Source organism: Lates calcarifer, linkage group LG7_1 (assembly GCF_001640805.2).
Source record: "Lates calcarifer isolate ASB-BC8 linkage group LG7_1, TLL_Latcal_v3, whole genome shotgun sequence".
Classification (NCBI taxonomy): Eukaryota; Metazoa; Chordata; class Actinopteri; family Centropomidae; genus Lates; species Lates calcarifer.
In genome coordinates, this window is record NC_066839.1 from 1,988,656 (window position 1) to 2,006,985 (window position 18,330).

Genomic DNA, 18,330 nt, shown 5'->3' on the forward strand with positions numbered 1-18,330 from the left:
GCAGGCTAAAGGGATCAGCTAATGAAAGGGCGCGAGGAGGAAGGAGCGCTAATGCGTTTAGCCAGTGTGTTTGTTAGCATGAGACTACAGTACAGTTTGAATTGGACTAACACGACGGAAAAATTGATCCATTCTCCTCGACTTTTATTAAACTTCTATTAATCAGATGATCCATATCTTCACACGTAGCTTCTATAGTTGGTGAATTTAACACGCAAATGCACAAATCAGCTCCTGGCTGTGTTTCTGAAGGCAGAGATTAAATGTTATTTGAATTCTTAAGCGAGAGCTGCAGCATCTTTCTTTCCTCAGAAACTTTTTTCTCTCTGCTTCTAGTTTTATTCCTGCAGGGTGACTATTGAGATGAGGCATTACCACTGTGTGTGTGTGTGTGTGTGTGGACAGGATTATCTGCAGTCTAAATGAGCAGAGGCCTCCTGTTGTTTTTATTGTTTTATCCAGATTCTGTTCCATCAACTTATTTGTTTAGTTGTTTTAAGTGAGAGTTAAAAGTCTGAGCAGCGACTGAGGCAGCAAATTAGCTTCAGATACACGTCCTGTATATCTGATGTGCTGCTTATATCACTGTTTGTCTGTGTGGTCACTGCTAAATAAACAAAGAAATAAATGATTTACACAGATGTTATTGTTCTTCTTCAGGCCTGACCGGAGTAATTAGACCTGATAGATGTCCACTTAACCCCAGAGCGATATATGAACTGTGCATGACTAGATTTTTCGTTTACAGTTTTGAAACAATGATTGAACTGTGGGTGAAGTGAAACTGTTCGTCCACATACAGATTTACTGTGCACTGTAAACTGGATACAAACTGGTTTATAACTCTGGGAAGTTTCTGAGATTATAACAAAGTTTGATTGGTCACAACAGGAACTAACTGCAGCCAGAAATCTAATTTCCAGACTCAGTGAACACATCGTGGTGCCAACAGTGAAACAGTGGTTCACTGAAATTACCTGACGTTTTCTCCCTGATCACATTCAGGCTTCAGTAATGAATATTAATATTATAATAATAATTAATATAATTAGTGTTAAAGTGTTAAAATCAGCATCTGGAGCCTCCATCTTGACTGTTTTTTTTACTTCTTTCTTCATATTTTATGAAGAATCAGGGCACACTGGATTAACTTTACCTGATGGCTGCTGAACAAGAACTCATCATGAGTTTGTATAAACTGAAAGAAACATTTCTATTTACATGAAACATGTAAAAACATAACTTAACTCAGAAGCATGATTTCAGTGCCAGTTCATCACAGTGAGTTTACAGTTTGATTAAATTTCTGCTGAGAGTAAAAGCAGAGAGCTTTGATGTGTTTCTCATTGTTTCTCTCTGCTGTTTTCACTGATTTAAAACACTGATATTCACATATGGATGTAGGCAGCTGCTGTGAAGTTTCACACTGGTTTTAATGGTGATGATCCACCAGGTGAGGGCGCTCTTCCTCTTCCAGTCTCTGCCTGTTTGGTTAAAATTAAGTCAGAAAACCTACTGGGATTAAAATCTTCTCACACACAGGCTGAGAAAATGACTCAACCTGCCTGTTTTCATCTGATTTCATCCTGTTTGATGAAATAAATAAAATAAAAAACATGAGCTTTGACTCTTTAAATCTTCAAACTGAAACTGCTCAACGTTTCTTTTTGTTCAAATTAATTTCCCTCTTTCTTTTTTTTTGCTTTATGTAAATCTATCCAAGCCCAGAATCAGTGTGTATGTTTACATGAAATCAGTGAATGCATCGTGTGTTTTCAGGCCACATTCCTGAGCTGTAACCCCCGCAGGCTGAGAGGGGTTCAGACTGAGAGAGGTTCAGGCTGTGGGAGGTTTGTGTTAGAGCTGTGATTTGCATCACATTTCCCTTCATCTCCTCCGTTTCCCTCCACAAACACTGAAATGATGGCTTCATCCTATTACCTGCAACTCTAGCGTAAATGTTTATGGAAATGGCCCGTCGGAGCAGGCCAAGTGTTTTCCATCAGCAGCTCTTTGCAGTAATAATACTGCAGTGTTGATGTCAGATCCGCCCTGACTGAAGAGGGGAGGCTAATGGCCCTTTTTCCCCACCACCACCACCACCATCACCACCTTGCTGCATGAACCAGAGGGAGAAAAAAAAATCTAATTCACCTTAAATGTGGTGCTGCAGGGTTGGGAAGTGAGAGGGCATCTGCTCAGAGAGTCCCCATTAAAGGAACATTATGTAAGATCAGACTGTGAATGATGGAGATCTGATACAATCACAGGGAACATGCACACGAATCAGAGCTGCAACCATCACACATTTAACACATTTATTGTTCAATACAGCAGTTAAATTTCAGTCTTTAACATGCTGATAATCAATAAAACCAAAATGTTAAGAGTTAAGAAAGTGGCACTTATTCATTGGATGGTTTTTCTCATCATCATTTATTTATTTCTGTTTTTCTGTAGTTAAATTTAATACATTTTCCTCTGCACATTAATGTCATTTTTTCATACGTTATATAGAATCTGCCATTTTAATTTCCCTTTTCAGTTCATTTAGTTTCACTGAAATAGCTCATCATCTGCTGATTTCCTTTCAATAGCTTCTGTTTCTGTGAAAAAATCAAACAGCAGCTGCTGAAGTGGAGAGTTTCACTTGTTTATTCATTTATTTCTGGTTTAAAAATGAAAATTTGGCTTGATTCAGTCTGGTTTGCATGGGAGAGAAAACATTCACGTTTCCTATTCATCCCTCGCATATCTTCCAAAATATTATCTGATTACTGCATCTCTGTTTTTTTTCTTTTACTTAAGCAGTTTCTGTCTCTTTTATTCAAGCTTAAATACCTAAAATATGAAATAAGATATTAAATAATTATGCTTAATGCGCTTTTGATGCTGTAAGATTTGTTTTAGATGCTTTTCTGTGTGGAAATAATAAGTTAATAAAAAATAATAAGCTTCATTATTTTATAAAAATAAATAGAGAGTTTGCAGTGGGTGTGGGGCTGTGAAACCGTTTGTTGCCTGCAGTACCGTTTGTGGTCGTTGGTGTCGCTGTGGGTTTACGCCGCCATCTGAAATGTTCCGGAAAAAGCCGACGTGAACCGGAAGAAGTACACAATGGCCATGGCCAACAGCATGTAGCCGAGTTGTTTCCACTTACCTACAACAAGTCTCGTGTTTTAATTCAGCTGTTTTAACCGTTTCGTACGACTTTACATTTTTATAAGCGGACAGAGAAAAGATTTTTCACCGGAGATGGGAGTCCCGGCGTTTTTCCGTTGGCTTAGCCGAAAATATCCGTCAATCATTGTGCACTGTGTGGAGGAGAAGGTAAGTGGCTAGCATGTTAGCTAGCAACGGAGGCAGTTTACACGTTTATGTTATTATGTCGGAGGGTTTAACTGCGGCTAGCCTTTTAAATACACATTGTTTCTGGAAACGCTGAATGAGGTGTCTCTCCTACACTTGATGCCGCTTCGTCGGTGACTTTGTTTGTGTTGAAGGTTCGTTAAACATTATTTTACGATAACAACGGAAGTTTGTGGACTTCTCCGTGTAAACAAACCGGCCTCTAACTTTAGGCTAGCAACAGAAACTTCCTATTTAAGGCGGTTAAGTTAAAGTAATGTGGAATTATGAGTTAAACCAAAACCTTAGTAGTCCACGTAACGTGTATGAAACACAACACAACCGTTAGCAGTTAAGAACGAAGTTTAACAGTCTCCATGTTTTCAGAACATTTTGACGGAACTTTCTTATTGTCCCGTGAATCATGTCTTTATACAAGACGTGTAAGGTAAAGATTACTTCAGCTAACATCATGAAAATCAACAAATTAATATGAAACTATCACATTTAAAATCGGCGGGAAAAGAGCTGCAGCAGTGACCATGTGTGTTGTTCAGGTATTTACTATTCATTTTTACATTATTAATGAATCTGCTGATTAATTCCTCAGTTTAATCCTTCCTTACAAAGTTTACATTTCCCACAGCCTTAAGGCGACATTTTCTAATTTCAACAGCCCAAACTTTCGGCTTAAAAATTGATCATGAGTCAAAATGCATCCAGATCTGTGGTGGAAACGTCTGGGATATCCTCAGATAAAATGATGTGTGTGTGTTTTGTTTTTACCTCCTCAGGGCAAAGAATGTAATGGAGTTCGTATCCCTGTCGACACAACCAAGCCGAACCCAAATGAGGTGGAATTTGACAATTTGTATCTGGACATGAATGGGATCATTCACCCATGTACACATCCAGAGGATAAGTAAGGACATTCAAGACTTGCTTTTAATAATATCACAAGGTTTTCTGACAGCCAGCAAATATGTCTGACACGAGCAAACATGACCACACTCTCAACTTTATTTTCACAGACCAGCTCCCAAAAATGAAGATGAGATGATGGTCGCCATTTTCGAGTACATTGACCGCCTGTTTAATATCGTGCGGCCCAGGAGAGTTCTCTACATGGCCATCGATGGAGTGGTGAGTAACCTTCAGAAACAGAAACCTGCCGCCTGGATGAAACATGATCTCAGACATACTAGATTTTTATCTGTCCCATCAGTCGTCTAATCAAAGACTGTTGTTGTTAGTTTGCAGCATCTGAGTAAATGTAAATTTCATTCCCTAATCTTATTCTCATTCATTCATCCCAGTAAATTGAAGTAATCCAGTGTTATCTCAGTCAACATGGAGGAAAACTGCTTTGATGTCCAACCTGAGCTCACCTTCTGTACAGAGGAAATAACTCCCTGTGTTACTCTCACCAGGCTCCTCGGGCCAAAATGAACCAGCAGCGCTCTCGGCGTTTTCGTGCCTCCAAAGAAGGCGTGGAGCTGGTGGAGGAGAAAAATCGCATGAGGGAGGAGATCATCCAGAGAGGTGTGTGTGTCTTATTCACTTTACATACTGTGGACAAACCTCATAGAGAACAGCACGATAACTTTACCTTGGAAGAACATTATTTTCTCTGAGCTCCAGGACTGAAGCTCCTATGAAACATTAACAGGTCCAGGCTTTAGACCTGCAGCAGCTTCTTTTTTATTTTAAAAGCTGTTCTTTCACATCCATGTTTGCAGTGATTATACCCAGTGTCCAGTTGTTTCATAACTCTGATGTATAGTTTACTCTTGTCTGAGACACGATGTTCTTAATGAGCTAAAGTAGGTGAAATGTGAAGCCCTGAATTTATCAGACAGAGGCTCATTTACGGCTCGGTAGGAGAAGCTTGATGAAAGCATGAATCATTTTTATGATTTACTGTTGCAACTGTCTCCATATGTTGTATTTAATCCTCACTCTCTGTAATCTGACACTTGGTGTGTGTTTTCTCCAGGAGGTTATCTTCCACCTGAGGAGATTAAGGAGAGGTTCGACAGCAACTGCATCACTCCAGTAAGTGTGTGCTGCGTTCATGTTTTTAAATAAGTGAAGCTTTTTTAAATTCATATGTAAGAAGAAAATTACAGGATTTATCTTCTTCTGTCTCCAGGGAACAGAGTTCATGGACAACCTGGCACATTGTCTTCGATACTATGTCGCAGACAGACTCAGCAATGACCCAGGATGGAGGAATGTCACTGTGAGTTTGATAAACTACTTTTTTACTCGATGGTATGTTTTCATTTTGAGGTGGACACGTTCCTCCCCGGTTGTGTGTTGATGTAGAAAGAGCTCGGTCTCTAACTGTGTTGTTTTTGTCGCAGGTGTTCTTGTCTGATGCCAGCGTTCCAGGTGAAGGTGAACACAAGATTATGGACTTTGTCAGGAGACAAAGAGGTACAGCTGCCGTACTCTGATAAACGTGAAACATTAATGTTTGTCTGTCATTTATTAAAGCACAAATATAACATAGAAGGATACACAATGAACCAAGACCTATAAAAGTTAACATAAAACTGTACATGACTTTCTAAAAACTTTACAAACCAACATCAGCAGGAAGGATTCAGTCTGACTCGACAGACTGATGAACTCAGATGAAAGTGTTGTTGAATTTCACGTTGGCACTTTGGTCTCTGGGCCCGAGTTATGGGATGTGCACTGTGATGAACACGAGTCGAGTCTGATCCTCCTGAAAACACACTCACTCAAACGTTTGTGATTCTGTCCGACAGCTCAACCCAACCACGACCCCAACACCCATCACTGCCTGTGTGGAGCTGATGGTAAGACTTTAAACTCTCTCTGAAAGGTTTGATAAGAATCAGAGAAGTGCAGCAGATAGAAGCCATTCACCTGATCTAATCTGCCAGTTACAGCCACCTTTTTAGGTCATAAAATATTGTCTTCATTTCCACCATCTCTCTCTCTTCGTGTTGGGACTGATCAGCTGACCTGATCATGCTGGGCCTGGCCACACACGAGCCGAACTTCACCATCATCAGAGAGGAGTTTAAACCCAACAAACCGCGGCCCTGCGCGCTCTGCGGACAGATGGGTCACGAAATCAAAGACTGTCAGGGGACGGCCAGAGAGAAGCAGGGACAGGTGAGACAGACGTGTTGGACCTTTGCATCTTCACAGTTATCACACACATGCATTTACACAGTCAGAACAAAGAGTAAAAGATTAAGATTTTCCTTTCTCTCTTTCAGCACGATGAGTTTGCAGACACGATGCCGGCGGCTGAGCAGGAGTTCATATTCATCAGACTGTGTGTGCTGCGGGAGGTCGGTTCCTTTGTTTTACTCTTACTTTGCTGATGTCTTAGCACAGATGAAATACGTGAGCAGCAGTTTGTCCTGTTGTTTAAACCAGAATGAAAAACATATAAAGTTTGTCCTGAATTGGAAGACGAAGTGTTGAGACTCAGACTGACCTCAGATACAACTAGTTGGATTCTGCAGAAGCTTCAGGGAGTAAATCATGTTACCTTTTCTTTTAATTTAATTTTCATTAAAAACAGAAAACAAATTGGTTTATTTGAAGTAAAATATGACAAAGCTTCTTTCTCATGTTTTGAATTCTTCTTACATTTATTCATAACAATTTATCAGTGCTCTGATAAACTGTCTTTAAAATATCACCCTCACCCTGAAATTTGTAAATGCAACTGAAAATGTATCATCGTTTCATATTTCTCAGTTGGTTTTCCTTGAAAATATGAGAAATTGTCATTTTGTGATTATCCAGATAATTCTGTGTGTTTTTAGTACCTCGCGAGAGAGCTGACCATGGCCAGCCTGCCCTTTCCCTTCGACTTTGAGAGGAGCGTCGACGACTGGGTTTTCATGTGCTTCTTTGTTGGAAATGACTTCCTACCTCATCTGCCGTCCTTAGAAATCAGGTGCGACCTTTTTCTGCTGAAAGCTGGTTTGCATGTCTCAGAAAGTGGTGGTGGTTGTCACTCAGAAACCGCTCTCAGTGCTCTAAATGCACGACCTTTAAAACATATTGAGGTATGACAAGTGTTCTTATGCAGTTGGAGGATTTTTTTTTCCTCTGCTGTCGACTCAGGTTTTTCCAGCGTCTCTTTGCAGGAGACTTTGCTTTTCTTTAAGCTTCACAAAAACAGGGTTAATTGCAGGACAGTTGCATTGTGTCGCTTCAGATAGCGCAGGTGTTTTCTCTGCTGTCTGTATAGAAGACAGCCTGATTACTCACTTTCACAGCGATCGTAATCCTGCCACCACTTCACTGTCACCTCCAACACTGATCAGCCTGAGATCTGCTGGAGAGGGTCACACCCCCGTTCTCTTTCACTACTTTGTTTGTGTAACGATGAAACAAGGCTCCAAATGTCTGTTGGTTACCTGCCAGAGCTGCTGAGGCAGCCAAATCTCCCACTACTGTCAAAGATAAATCGCTGTTTGGCCGAGTGTTCGGTGTCCCATCCTGATTATCATTTAAATTGACACTGAATGACTCGTCTTGAATTATTCACTGGTGCTGTTTGTCTCACAGAGAGGGAGCCATAGATCGACTGGTCAACATCTACAAAGATGTCGTGCACAAAACCGGAGTGAGTATCATCGCTGATCTGAGCACCAGGCTCACGTCTCTGGAGATAGAGAAAATGCATGATGGGAAATGTAGGAAGCCTTTAAAGGTGGTGTGTAATGTGACCTGGCCTGTGTTTTTCTCTGTAGGGCTACCTGACGCAGAACGGCTACGTCAACCTGGAGCGGGTCGAGATGATCATGCAGGCCGTGGGCGTGGCCGAGGACAACATCTTCAAGAAGCGCAAAGAGGACGATGTGAGATTTCACTGTTTTATAAAGACACATTCAGGCGACTGCAGACAATTCAAGTGTTTGTGTTTTCAGTGAGTCTTAACGATGGTGTGACTCCACTTTGTTTCCTGTAGGAAAGCTTCAAGAGACGAATGAAAGAGAAACGAAAAAGGATGAAGGTGAGTAACAGTGATGAAACTGTCAGAACTGCACAAAGTCAATGAACAGATACTTCAGTATTAATCTTAAATCTACAACCTCCTCATCTTCAGTCTTATTGTGATGAAGATAAAGTTTCTTCATCCTGTTAAATTCAAGTATGAAAATCCTCTCCCATTAGGACTGAACTCATTAAAACAAACATTTTAACGCTGCGTACTTTGACATTAAACTTGGATCACTTATAAATTTGGATTATTATTTAACTCTTGGAATTTTAAACATATTTCAGATGCATTATTTATTTAAAGCTTGTGGTGACCAGCTTTTATTTCACTCGTATCTTTTAAATATCTCATATAGGAGCAGAACTGAGGACAGAGTTTGTCCGTCTGTCCATCCCATTCTCCAGAACTCAGTCTCTAAGTTGGTGCAAATTTTCACTTGGACTCAAAGATGAACAGATTAAATTTTGGTGGTCAAAGGTCAAGTTCACTGTGACCTCACAAAATATATTAAACTCAGGATTTTATACACAATTTTGATCAGGCAGTCGTCGAGGAAGAGCTTTAGATTCTTCACAAATCTGTGAGTGTTTGTTGTCACTGTCACCAGATATGATCAACACTGACAGATGATTATCTTTGAGTAATGGTACAAACACTGATCCTGATGTCGTCGCCTGTACGCTGAATATTCACTGTTTTTATTTTCTCTCTCTGTGTCGCTTCAGGCAGAGCAGCAGGGTCCGGCCTACCTGACCACAGGCCAGTTCGCCCCTCACGCCCTGGGGAGAAGAGACCGACCTGAACCCGTCCAAAACGCCCGGCACCAGGCCTACGACATGAGGATGCAGTCCAGGGAGCAACACAACAAGGTACGACAGGATTTTAAACTGTGACAGTTTTCAGATCTTTTGGGTTCAGACAGAAAGTTGGAAAGTTTTATGTGTCTGATCTACAGTTTATAATAACATTATTTGTAGTTTTACACCCTTTCCTTTGCTCATATCCTGATAATTTTTTTGTTTTCCTCCAGGATGCTGCTCAGTCTCTGAAAGCCATGATCAGGAACGGAGGCAATGTGAGTTCTTAGTGAAATGAAAGCTGAATAATGACTGTCAGATCTGTCTTTTCTCATACATACAGACACATATACAACTACAAAGCTTAAATAGGTCAAATATTCAGTGGTTAAAGTGAAAAGTGTGAACATTTCATGGTTCTAATTATCAGTATTAGAAGTTACATGTTGTGGATCTGCCGTGAAATAGACACTGAAGGTTGTTTGGACTGTTTAAAAGCAATTATACTATAATATACTAAATACTCGACTAACTTGGGGATAACTAGAGCCTTGTATAATCCGGCACCGTCCAATTCTGGTCGGTTTAGGTAAGAACCATTCTGGCCTGTGGGACGTTTAAACCTTTAAAACAGTTCAGTTCATGTCGACTTCAGGAACCTTTTAGACGGTGTGATTTTTCTCTGTTTATTATGAGCCAGCAGTGACAGTTCATCTTTCCTTCAGAAAACTATGAAAACTTAATCACTGTCCCTGAGAAATGTTCATATACTGATGAGGTTTCATTTTAGAGGCTGTCACCTTTTCTTATGGATATGCAGCGTGTGTGAATGTGGACGCTGCCTTCGCTTCAGTTCATGGTTGTGTTTCTATTTAACTTGTCTCTGAGGCTGTTAAATTTCCTGCCCGTGTGCAGATTTAGGTACAGCGGGCAACAATAGCAGGCCATACATTAGCACATGAATGAACAGAGCGTGAAGGTTAAATAGTCAAGGCGCTGGGTTTTTTTCTTCCCTCCATCAGATTCTTTCAAACATAGAAATTTTCATAAATGTGCATTTATGCAGCAGCTTTACCAGACGAGGTGCAGAGTTTATTTATGTATTAATGTATGAAATTTATTAGCTGATTAATTAGTCACTCAATAGAAAAATAATTGCAACTATTTTGATAATCAGTGAATCGTTTGTGTCACTTTTCAAGTGAAGGTTTCAAGTGAGGTTCAGTTTTAGTTGTGAGGATATTCTGCTTTTCTTTGTTTTATATGATAATGAACTGAACTGTTTTATAATTTTATTTAATTGATTTATCAAGAAAACAATTGCTGAATTTTTCCATAAGCAGAAATATTAGTGGTTGCACCACTATCAATATTCTCAAAAATAGTACCAGTGAAATTATCTGTAGATTTTTTTTTTTTTTGAAGAAAGCACCAACTGGTTTAAATGATCACAACAAACTCACAGAAAGGCGAGACACCAAACAGCTCTTTGTACAAGTGAGATTTAAAATGAAATTCAAATATTTTACAGTAAAATGAGACATTTTTAATTATTTACAGTGATGTAAATAACTGGAGACAAATAATAAGAAAAACTAAATGTAATCATGAAATAAATCAGACAATAAACTAAAATATAAATTCTCTTTAAATTTAATCTTATTTCTCATGTTTTCCTTCCTCTCTGGATTGTTTGTTGGATCTTCATCTGTCTCAGTTGTGATTTATTGTTTCTGAAAATGGAGAAACTCATAGTTTTAACTCTTTAAAATCAAATGTAAGGATCTATTTTTGCTCATCTTTTCTCTTTCATCTGACACAGTGGAAGAAAATTTAAATTCTGAGTTGTTCTTGAAGTTATGTGTGTCAGAACTGTTGATTCTTTTTCAGCTTTTTTTTCCTTCTTCTAATCTGTATATTTCCTTTATTTCTTTTTATCCTGGGTTTTTGTGGCCCTGCCCAGTCGTCTGCAGGACCCAGCGACAGCTCCGACAGCAGGGGGGTGAAGAGGAAAGCCGAGGACAGCGACAGCGAACCGGAGCCTGAAGATAACGTCAGGTAAATCCTCACAGGTTTGGGTGGGAGGGGTCAGAGTGGAGGGCAGAAGCTGAACAGATAAGTTGGTCTCAGTCACACACAGTCTGCTCTGAAACTGTCTTTGCTGAGCGTTGTGTTCGTTCTCTGACTTCACTTCTCCACTTCGCTCTCATCATGAGGATGTGTGTGCATCTTTACAACCGAGCCTCAGTCAGTGAAGGCAGCGTTAACAAACAGAAGCAGACTCATTAATGCCACCACGCTGCAGCACAAGCTGTTTAACTCGCTGCCACACACACACTTAGACACACACTCACCCCTCTGCACGTGATTAATATGGAAAGCAGGAATATTCGAGTAAATTCCTCTGTGACGCACTCGTCAAAGCTGCTAAATCCATCGGGCTAAATTGGTATTCATGGAGGCTTTCCTCTCAGGAGTCGGTGCTCCCCGCGGGCCGCTCCGAGGATCCACCACACAGATGCCGGACGGCCTTGATTATGTGTGCAGAACGCCATCGCCGCCCCAAATCTACCAAGGAGTCAAAGCCATTAAACAGTTCCAGCAGCAGTGAGGAAGTTAATTCAGTTTTTTTTCTCTTCTTATGGATGAACAGAGCAGCATCCTGAAAACTGATGATTTTAACGAATCGTTTAGATTCATTCACATCCAGAAATCACAGAATATTTAACAGCTCAACAGTCGCCCACCGAAAACTGAACTGTCTTTTCTAAAGATGGGCATTTGAAGAAGTTTCCTCGATTTATCATCAGTAAAATTAATGATTATCAAACGTTCATCTATCAGGCTGCTAAAGAAAATGTGTTTCTGTTGAACTAACAGAAGGTAAAACAACAAAGACCCGATGCTCCGAGTCGAACCAAACAAACTAACAAACCAAAGCTACGACGCTCGACACAAACTCAACCGAGAGGATTTTAGACACAAAACAGAAACACATCATGTTCACAATGAGCTTTGTTATTTCTGAGCTGGAAATGTTCCCACACCAAACGTCTCCTTCGATTTCTACGTCATCTCAGTTTTCTCTGTTAAACTTTAACAGCGCCTCCTGCTGGTCGCTGCCATGTAGTGAAAATCATATCGCTTCAAGACGCACGACACAACCTCAGATCGATTAAATTCCACGTGCTTGACTAAATTCTTGGGTTAATCATGCCCATCTCTTTCACATGCAGCACGACTCAAATGAAAGTGCTAAATACTCACCTGTGAATGTACAGGAGCTGAAGCTTCGCTGGCTGTGGACATGTTTTAAGATGTTGGTGGAGCAGTTTGAGCTCCTGCTGTGGATGTAAGTGAGGAGGAGGAGGCAGACGACCAACTACCAGGATCCTTTGACCCAGATCCTCTGTCAGTCGGTGTGATTGTGATGCCTTTAATTGCAGCTTGAAGTCTCAGAAAAATCAACCTCTTTCTGAGAAAAAGTTAAAAAATACTAACTACGTTTGTTCTGCACTGAAAGGCTTCAAACTGAAGAGTTTAACAACTTTCTTTATCATAGTATATTTAGCACATTTTATAACAGGACTGTGTGTCTGTGAAGAAAACGAGCTCCGTCCTCGGACTTGTTTTGTTCAGTAAAGTAACACCATGTCTCCGTGTGCTGCAGGTTGTGGGAGGAGGGCTGGAAGCAGAGATACTACAAGACCAAGTTTGACGTGGAAGTGACGGATGAAGATTTCAGGAAGAAGGTGGTGAAGTCGTATGTGGAGGGCCTGTGCTGGGTGCTGCGCTACTATTACCAGGTAAGGTCACATGTTCCTTCATTACTCTGTACTTTAATGTAACTCAGCCCCTCACACGCCGTCTCTAAATACTCACTGCAGCAACAAATGTGGATCAATCCACTGCTGAAAATAGTCCCCAACAAATAGACTTATTTTTTTTACCTGGTTTTTAAGTTTCATGTCTTCAGTGAGAAACAGAATCTATTAAAATCATAATCTCGATTCAGAGCTCTGTGCAGGTAGAACTCACCTGACACTGAACTCACGCTGCCCTGTTTTCATCATGTATCTAACTCCACAGGTAGTTTTATGGTTTGGTCATTTTAAGATCTGGTCTGTGAAGTTTACAGCCTGTTGCTCCTGCAGCGATCTGAACTCTGAGGCAGATTAAAAAAACTAACAACGTCTGAGTGAAGAAAACATAATGAAAAAATTTGTGAGAGACAATCGTGATCTAATTTTTAAACAAAAAAATCATTTTTTTCTGGAATCATGCAGCTCTAGTTTCATTGACCTGTCTATTATGAACGCTGTAACACTGTTACATTCCTATAGTCTACATATACGCTTTGAGAAACATTAAATAGTGAGACACCACAGATGGATGTCGATGAGAACATAAAGAAACTTTACACAGAAACGTTTTTAACAGAGCGACAGGTTTTTCTTTCTTTATCTTAAAAGTCAAGAAGTCTTCAGCTGTGAGTGGCTCAGACAGATATTCCTCTGTACAGCTCCCTCTGATGTCTCCACTCATTGTTTGCAGTGTGATTATGCACTAAATCATTTTACTGTTGTAAAATATTGATCTTTATCTGGAAATGAAATAATCAGCTGTGGGCCCTCTATAGAAGAGCCGGGGCGTCTCAGGCTGAGCCGGGGGGATTTGTTCGGGCTGATTGTCCCCTCTCTGCGTTCGCTCGCTCTGTGTTGACTCCACACGCTCGCCAATCCAAAGCCCGTCTCAGGGGGCCGTTCTGGATGAATTCATTACCGGGCCCCTCGGCGGACGGGGACGTGTCTGCTCTCTGCTGCCACACATTCACGCTTCTGTCCGCCGCCACAGAGTTATGATCACGCACACCTCGCCAAATGATCCGGGACGGGAGAGCTGGGTTTATCCAAAACACAAAAGACGGGGTTTCACACTTTGTTCCGTGTCACAGTTTTTCACATCCTTTGTGTTTTTAGCTGTGTAACCCTGTTTGCAGCAGCTCGCCCTTAAATCTACTTTTATTTTCTTTAAAAATCAGCAGTAGACGAGCTCACTGCGTCGTGAATTTGGAGCTGAACGAGAAATACCCACAACTAGAGGAGGTTTTTTCAGTGAACATGTGCCATGTGTAGGCTGTGGTTCATTTTCTCATTTTCCTTTTGGTCGATCTTTTCTAGAACAGTGAAATGTGTTTACTTACACTCAGTTGTCAGTTTATTAGGAACAAGTTATAATGTTCAGTTTGAGTTGAAACTAGAGTCAAACCCCCACTGATATTAATGAGGTGGACAGAATATTAGAAACACCTCAGCTTTTCTTTCACAATAATCTCTCAGCTATAAGCAAATATATGTTCAAAAGGAAACCAGACTGAAATGAAAAAAGTTCACAGAACATAATCTGAACTGAGCTTTTAATTTACAGGCGTCGAAATTTAAGCTTATTGGGACGTAACTGTCAAACAAGCATCGAAACATCTTTTCCTTTTAATTAACATCCTAGATATCATTTAATAATAAAATCAGACAATTAATGTAACATGTAAATGTGTTTTTAATTTATTTTGAGATATTTGGTTTGTAGAAGCCGATTGATGTGATTTTAAACTGAACACAGTCGTTACTTCAAATGTAAGCGGTCTGATTTTTTTGTTATTGATTTGATTAATATAAATTAATATCATTTTTGTTTGGACATTTGTTTGTCCGTCACCTTTTCACTCTTTTTTTCCCCACAATTCTCTCCTATTTTAAAAACAGAATTAATAAAAGCAGACCTGATTAAACTGATGAGACGACATCGACCTTTTTACCTGTTTATTTCTCTCAGTTGTTTTGAAACAGGACAGTAAATGTAATTTGTTTTGTCGCCATGGTTTGTGGTCTTTGACCTCGCCGGCCACAGTCACAAATGAGTTTCTCCTCGAGACAAAACGTGTCGTCATATTACCATAAATGATCTGCGCGATTATTTGAATGTGGAGATCTCAGCCTCCTCCACCTTTTATCATGGTAAAGTCCCGTATTATCATTTGAATGACCATCTTTAATAATAGAGTGGTGGGCTTTGAAACGAGATTGGCGGAGATGTGAAGATCGGTGGATTTATCAGAGGACCACCTCAGAGGTGGATTGTGGGAAGTGAAGGTCGTTCTTTGGTGTGTTTGCTCAGTAAGGATAAGTGTTCCCAGTGCTGGACATTTGTTTCTCTCCTACAGAAACACTGAGACACCACAGAGCTGAGGTACGAGCCTCTCAGGTGTCGGAGAATCACAGCAGAGTCTCTCTCATGTATCTCGATAGATTTTTGCAGCGACAGAGGGAAAATTAATTTTAGAGCTGGAGCAGGACTCAGAGTTTCTAACACACGGTCTGATCAGGATTCAGGCTCGTTGAGGTTTTTAAATGTCAGATTGGATTTTAAGCTTTGTGCTGCACAGGAACGTTTGTGGAGGAAAAAGGGCAAAGAAAAGCTTTTTTCTTTCCATTTTCTCATCGTCGTCTTTTTTTCTCTCAGTTTGTCCCAAATTAGCTCCCGTCTAACGCTTCAAATGAAAATGTTTCATTCACCAATAAATAATCAAATAGTCTCATCAGAACATCACAGACTGAAACTGCTTCTGTTACAATACAAAAACTGAAAATAATAATCACTTTAAAGATATGGAAATAAACAGGATATTTTGCAGTTTGTGATTTATTGCAATAAAAGAATTAAAAAATAAAAGAAAATGTTCTGGAAGAGCATGAGGTCAGTGTTAAATCTGAAATTAAATTGAACAGAATCAGTCACAGTTTTGCTGATTAATTGATCCTCATTTCTCTTTTATTGACAAAAACACCAAACTCTGGTTTCAGCTCCTCAGATGTGAAGATTTGCTGCTTTTCAGTTTCATATCATTGTAAATTGAATATCTTTGAGTTTTCCTGGTCAATGTTGATCATCATTTTTCATTTTAAAGAGAAAACAGTTCATCAGTTGATTAATTCATATTTCTTTTGAGACTAAAAGGTTTTTACAAGGAAAAAAACTAAAATACATTTCTGACCTGCTGCAAGAATCTGAATCAAACCAACTTCATCTCATGCTGCACACAGATGAAACACACTTTTACTCTCTGTACTGAACTCAGGCCAACTTATTACTCCTCTGTAACTGCACTGTTCTTCTCTTTTTCTTCATCACATATAAAGATAACATCCCTGTTCTTTTCAAATGTTCATCATGGAGTGTTTTATGGCGACTCTGCTGAAGGCCACAAGCAGAAACACGTCGGTCTGACAATAAACTTTGCGCCACTCGAGTGTCTGCCTCTTCAGGCTTCCTCTTTTGTCCACACACCTTGAAACCAGGTGAAGTTGTAGTTGTAGAAGTTGCAGAACTCACTGCTCTGCTTCGTCTTATGTAAAGTAATTCATATGGCATCTCAGTAATGGTTTAATTGTTCTTCATCAGTTACTCTGCTCAGTATTTTCTCGAGTGATTGGTGCGTAAAACATCAGAAAACAATTCAAAAATATTTGTCGCACAGTCGGAAAACAAAAAGCTATTTTATTTACAGTAACTTTAAACAAAGAAAAGCAGCAAATCCTTTTTTTGAGAAGCTGGAACAATCAGTTTTTTTGGTTTTTCTTCTTGAAAATGAATTTAAATGATAAATCGGTTATTAAAATAATTGCTGATTCAAATTTTCTGCCATTCAATGGATAAATTAAGGGATAGATGAACTGATAATGAGAATACTGTTAATATACTGTTAATATTCTGTGTTTCTCTGGACCGGCTGCAGACATTCAGGTGTTGTAGTATTGGTTTGTATTTCCTCCGACATGTGAAGTCGTATTAAAGTCAGTGATTGTTTCTGTGTTGATTTGCAGGGCTGCGCCTCCTGGAAGTGGTACTTCCCGTTCCACTACGCCCCGTTCGCCTCCGACTTCAAAGACATCAAAGACATGTTCACAGAGTTTGAGAAGGAGACCAAACCAGTAAGAACAGACTGAAACTTCTCTCTCTCCTCTCTGCCTCCTCCTCTTTCCTCTGTCTTTGATTTTTCCCTCTTTGTCCGTCTCATCTTTTCAATCACCTCTGCCACAAAGAACAGTTGTGGGTTTTTTTGTTTGTTTTTGTTATTGAAGTATGTTGAATATGTTGCACCTGTGAAATCCCAGCTTACTCACCTGACTTCAGGTCAGTTTGTGTCGATACTGACCACTCAGACTTAAGTTTGCACAGTTTAAATTGTATTTTCTGATTATAAAAATAAGCAGAAAACCCAATAATACTTGTATGAAAGATAATCTGCTGTTGGCTGAATGAAGACATTAATTAGTTGATTAATTCTGACCACACTGTTGATTGTTCAGAGTCAGAGTAGATATGAGTGTGTAAATGACTTGTGTTTGTGTGTCTGTGTGTGTGTTGTGCAGTTTAAGCCCCTGGAGCAGCTGATGGGAGTGTTTCCTGCTGCCAGCGGTAACTTCCTGCCCCAGACGTGGCGGAACCTCATGACCAGCCCGGTAAGTTTTCAGAGTCCAGACAGAGGTGCACAGAGATCCAGATTCCTGCAAATAAAAAATAAATCTGCAAGACTGTCTAATACCACATCTGTTTAAAACTTTTTATTTTATTTACTGTATCAAACTCCTTTTTTAATTTAGGTTTCTTCCATCATTGACTTCTACCCCGACGACTTTGCAATTGATCTCAACGGCAAGAAATACGCTTGGCAAGGTGAGCGTTAGGCTGCGTTATTACAGCCTCTTCAGGAGATGTACAAAGCTAAAACCGGGCTAAAGGTTCAAATCCAGACTGACAGGATTGTAATTTTTACTTGTATTTTAGTTTTCAGACACACATGACTCTGAAGTCATTTTGAGTGCAGTTATTCTGTGTGTGCGCTTCTTTCTGAAGGTGTGGCCTTGTTGCCTTTTGTGGATGAACGTCGGTTGAGGGCGGCGCTGGCTGACGTCTACCCCGACCTCACACCTGAGGAAGGTGAGCACAACTCAGCACCTGCAGCAGCAGTGAGGAGTTCATCTGAGCTTTTCTGTTTGTGAATGTCAGTGATTTAAAACTGGTCTGTGAATCATGACGTTTGGCGATCGTCCACGTGTTTTAAACAAGTCTTTATCTGATCTGTCAGAACATGTTTGCACCTGAACTCCAGTGTTTATGTTTTAA

General features: G+C 40.0%; 1 protein-coding gene across 1 annotated transcript in view; it reads left to right on the forward strand.

Moving 5' to 3' along the window:
* Window positions 1–3,094: 3,094 nt before the first annotated feature.
* The window catches only part of xrn2 (5'-3' exoribonuclease 2), a 32,820-nt gene continuing 17,584 nt past the window's right edge, over window positions 3,095–18,330 (forward strand). Inside the window, exons 1-22 of the mRNA XM_018660150.2 lie at window positions 3,095–3,330; window positions 4,143–4,270; window positions 4,380–4,491; window positions 4,779–4,890; window positions 5,345–5,403; window positions 5,501–5,590; window positions 5,715–5,787; window positions 6,126–6,176; window positions 6,341–6,498; window positions 6,606–6,680; window positions 7,164–7,297; window positions 7,915–7,972; window positions 8,100–8,207; window positions 8,318–8,362; window positions 9,076–9,219; window positions 9,381–9,425; window positions 11,111–11,205; window positions 12,818–12,953; window positions 17,028–17,135; window positions 17,577–17,666; window positions 17,808–17,880; window positions 18,061–18,144. Of these exons, the coding sequence (XP_018515666.1) occupies window positions 3,256–3,330; window positions 4,143–4,270; window positions 4,380–4,491; window positions 4,779–4,890; window positions 5,345–5,403; window positions 5,501–5,590; window positions 5,715–5,787; window positions 6,126–6,176; window positions 6,341–6,498; window positions 6,606–6,680; window positions 7,164–7,297; window positions 7,915–7,972; window positions 8,100–8,207; window positions 8,318–8,362; window positions 9,076–9,219; window positions 9,381–9,425; window positions 11,111–11,205; window positions 12,818–12,953; window positions 17,028–17,135; window positions 17,577–17,666; window positions 17,808–17,880; window positions 18,061–18,144 (2,053 nt within the window). The 5' untranslated portion in view covers window positions 3,095–3,255. The remainder of the gene's footprint in view (window positions 3,331–4,142; window positions 4,271–4,379; window positions 4,492–4,778; window positions 4,891–5,344; window positions 5,404–5,500; window positions 5,591–5,714; window positions 5,788–6,125; window positions 6,177–6,340; window positions 6,499–6,605; window positions 6,681–7,163; window positions 7,298–7,914; window positions 7,973–8,099; window positions 8,208–8,317; window positions 8,363–9,075; window positions 9,220–9,380; window positions 9,426–11,110; window positions 11,206–12,817; window positions 12,954–17,027; window positions 17,136–17,576; window positions 17,667–17,807; window positions 17,881–18,060; window positions 18,145–18,330) is intronic.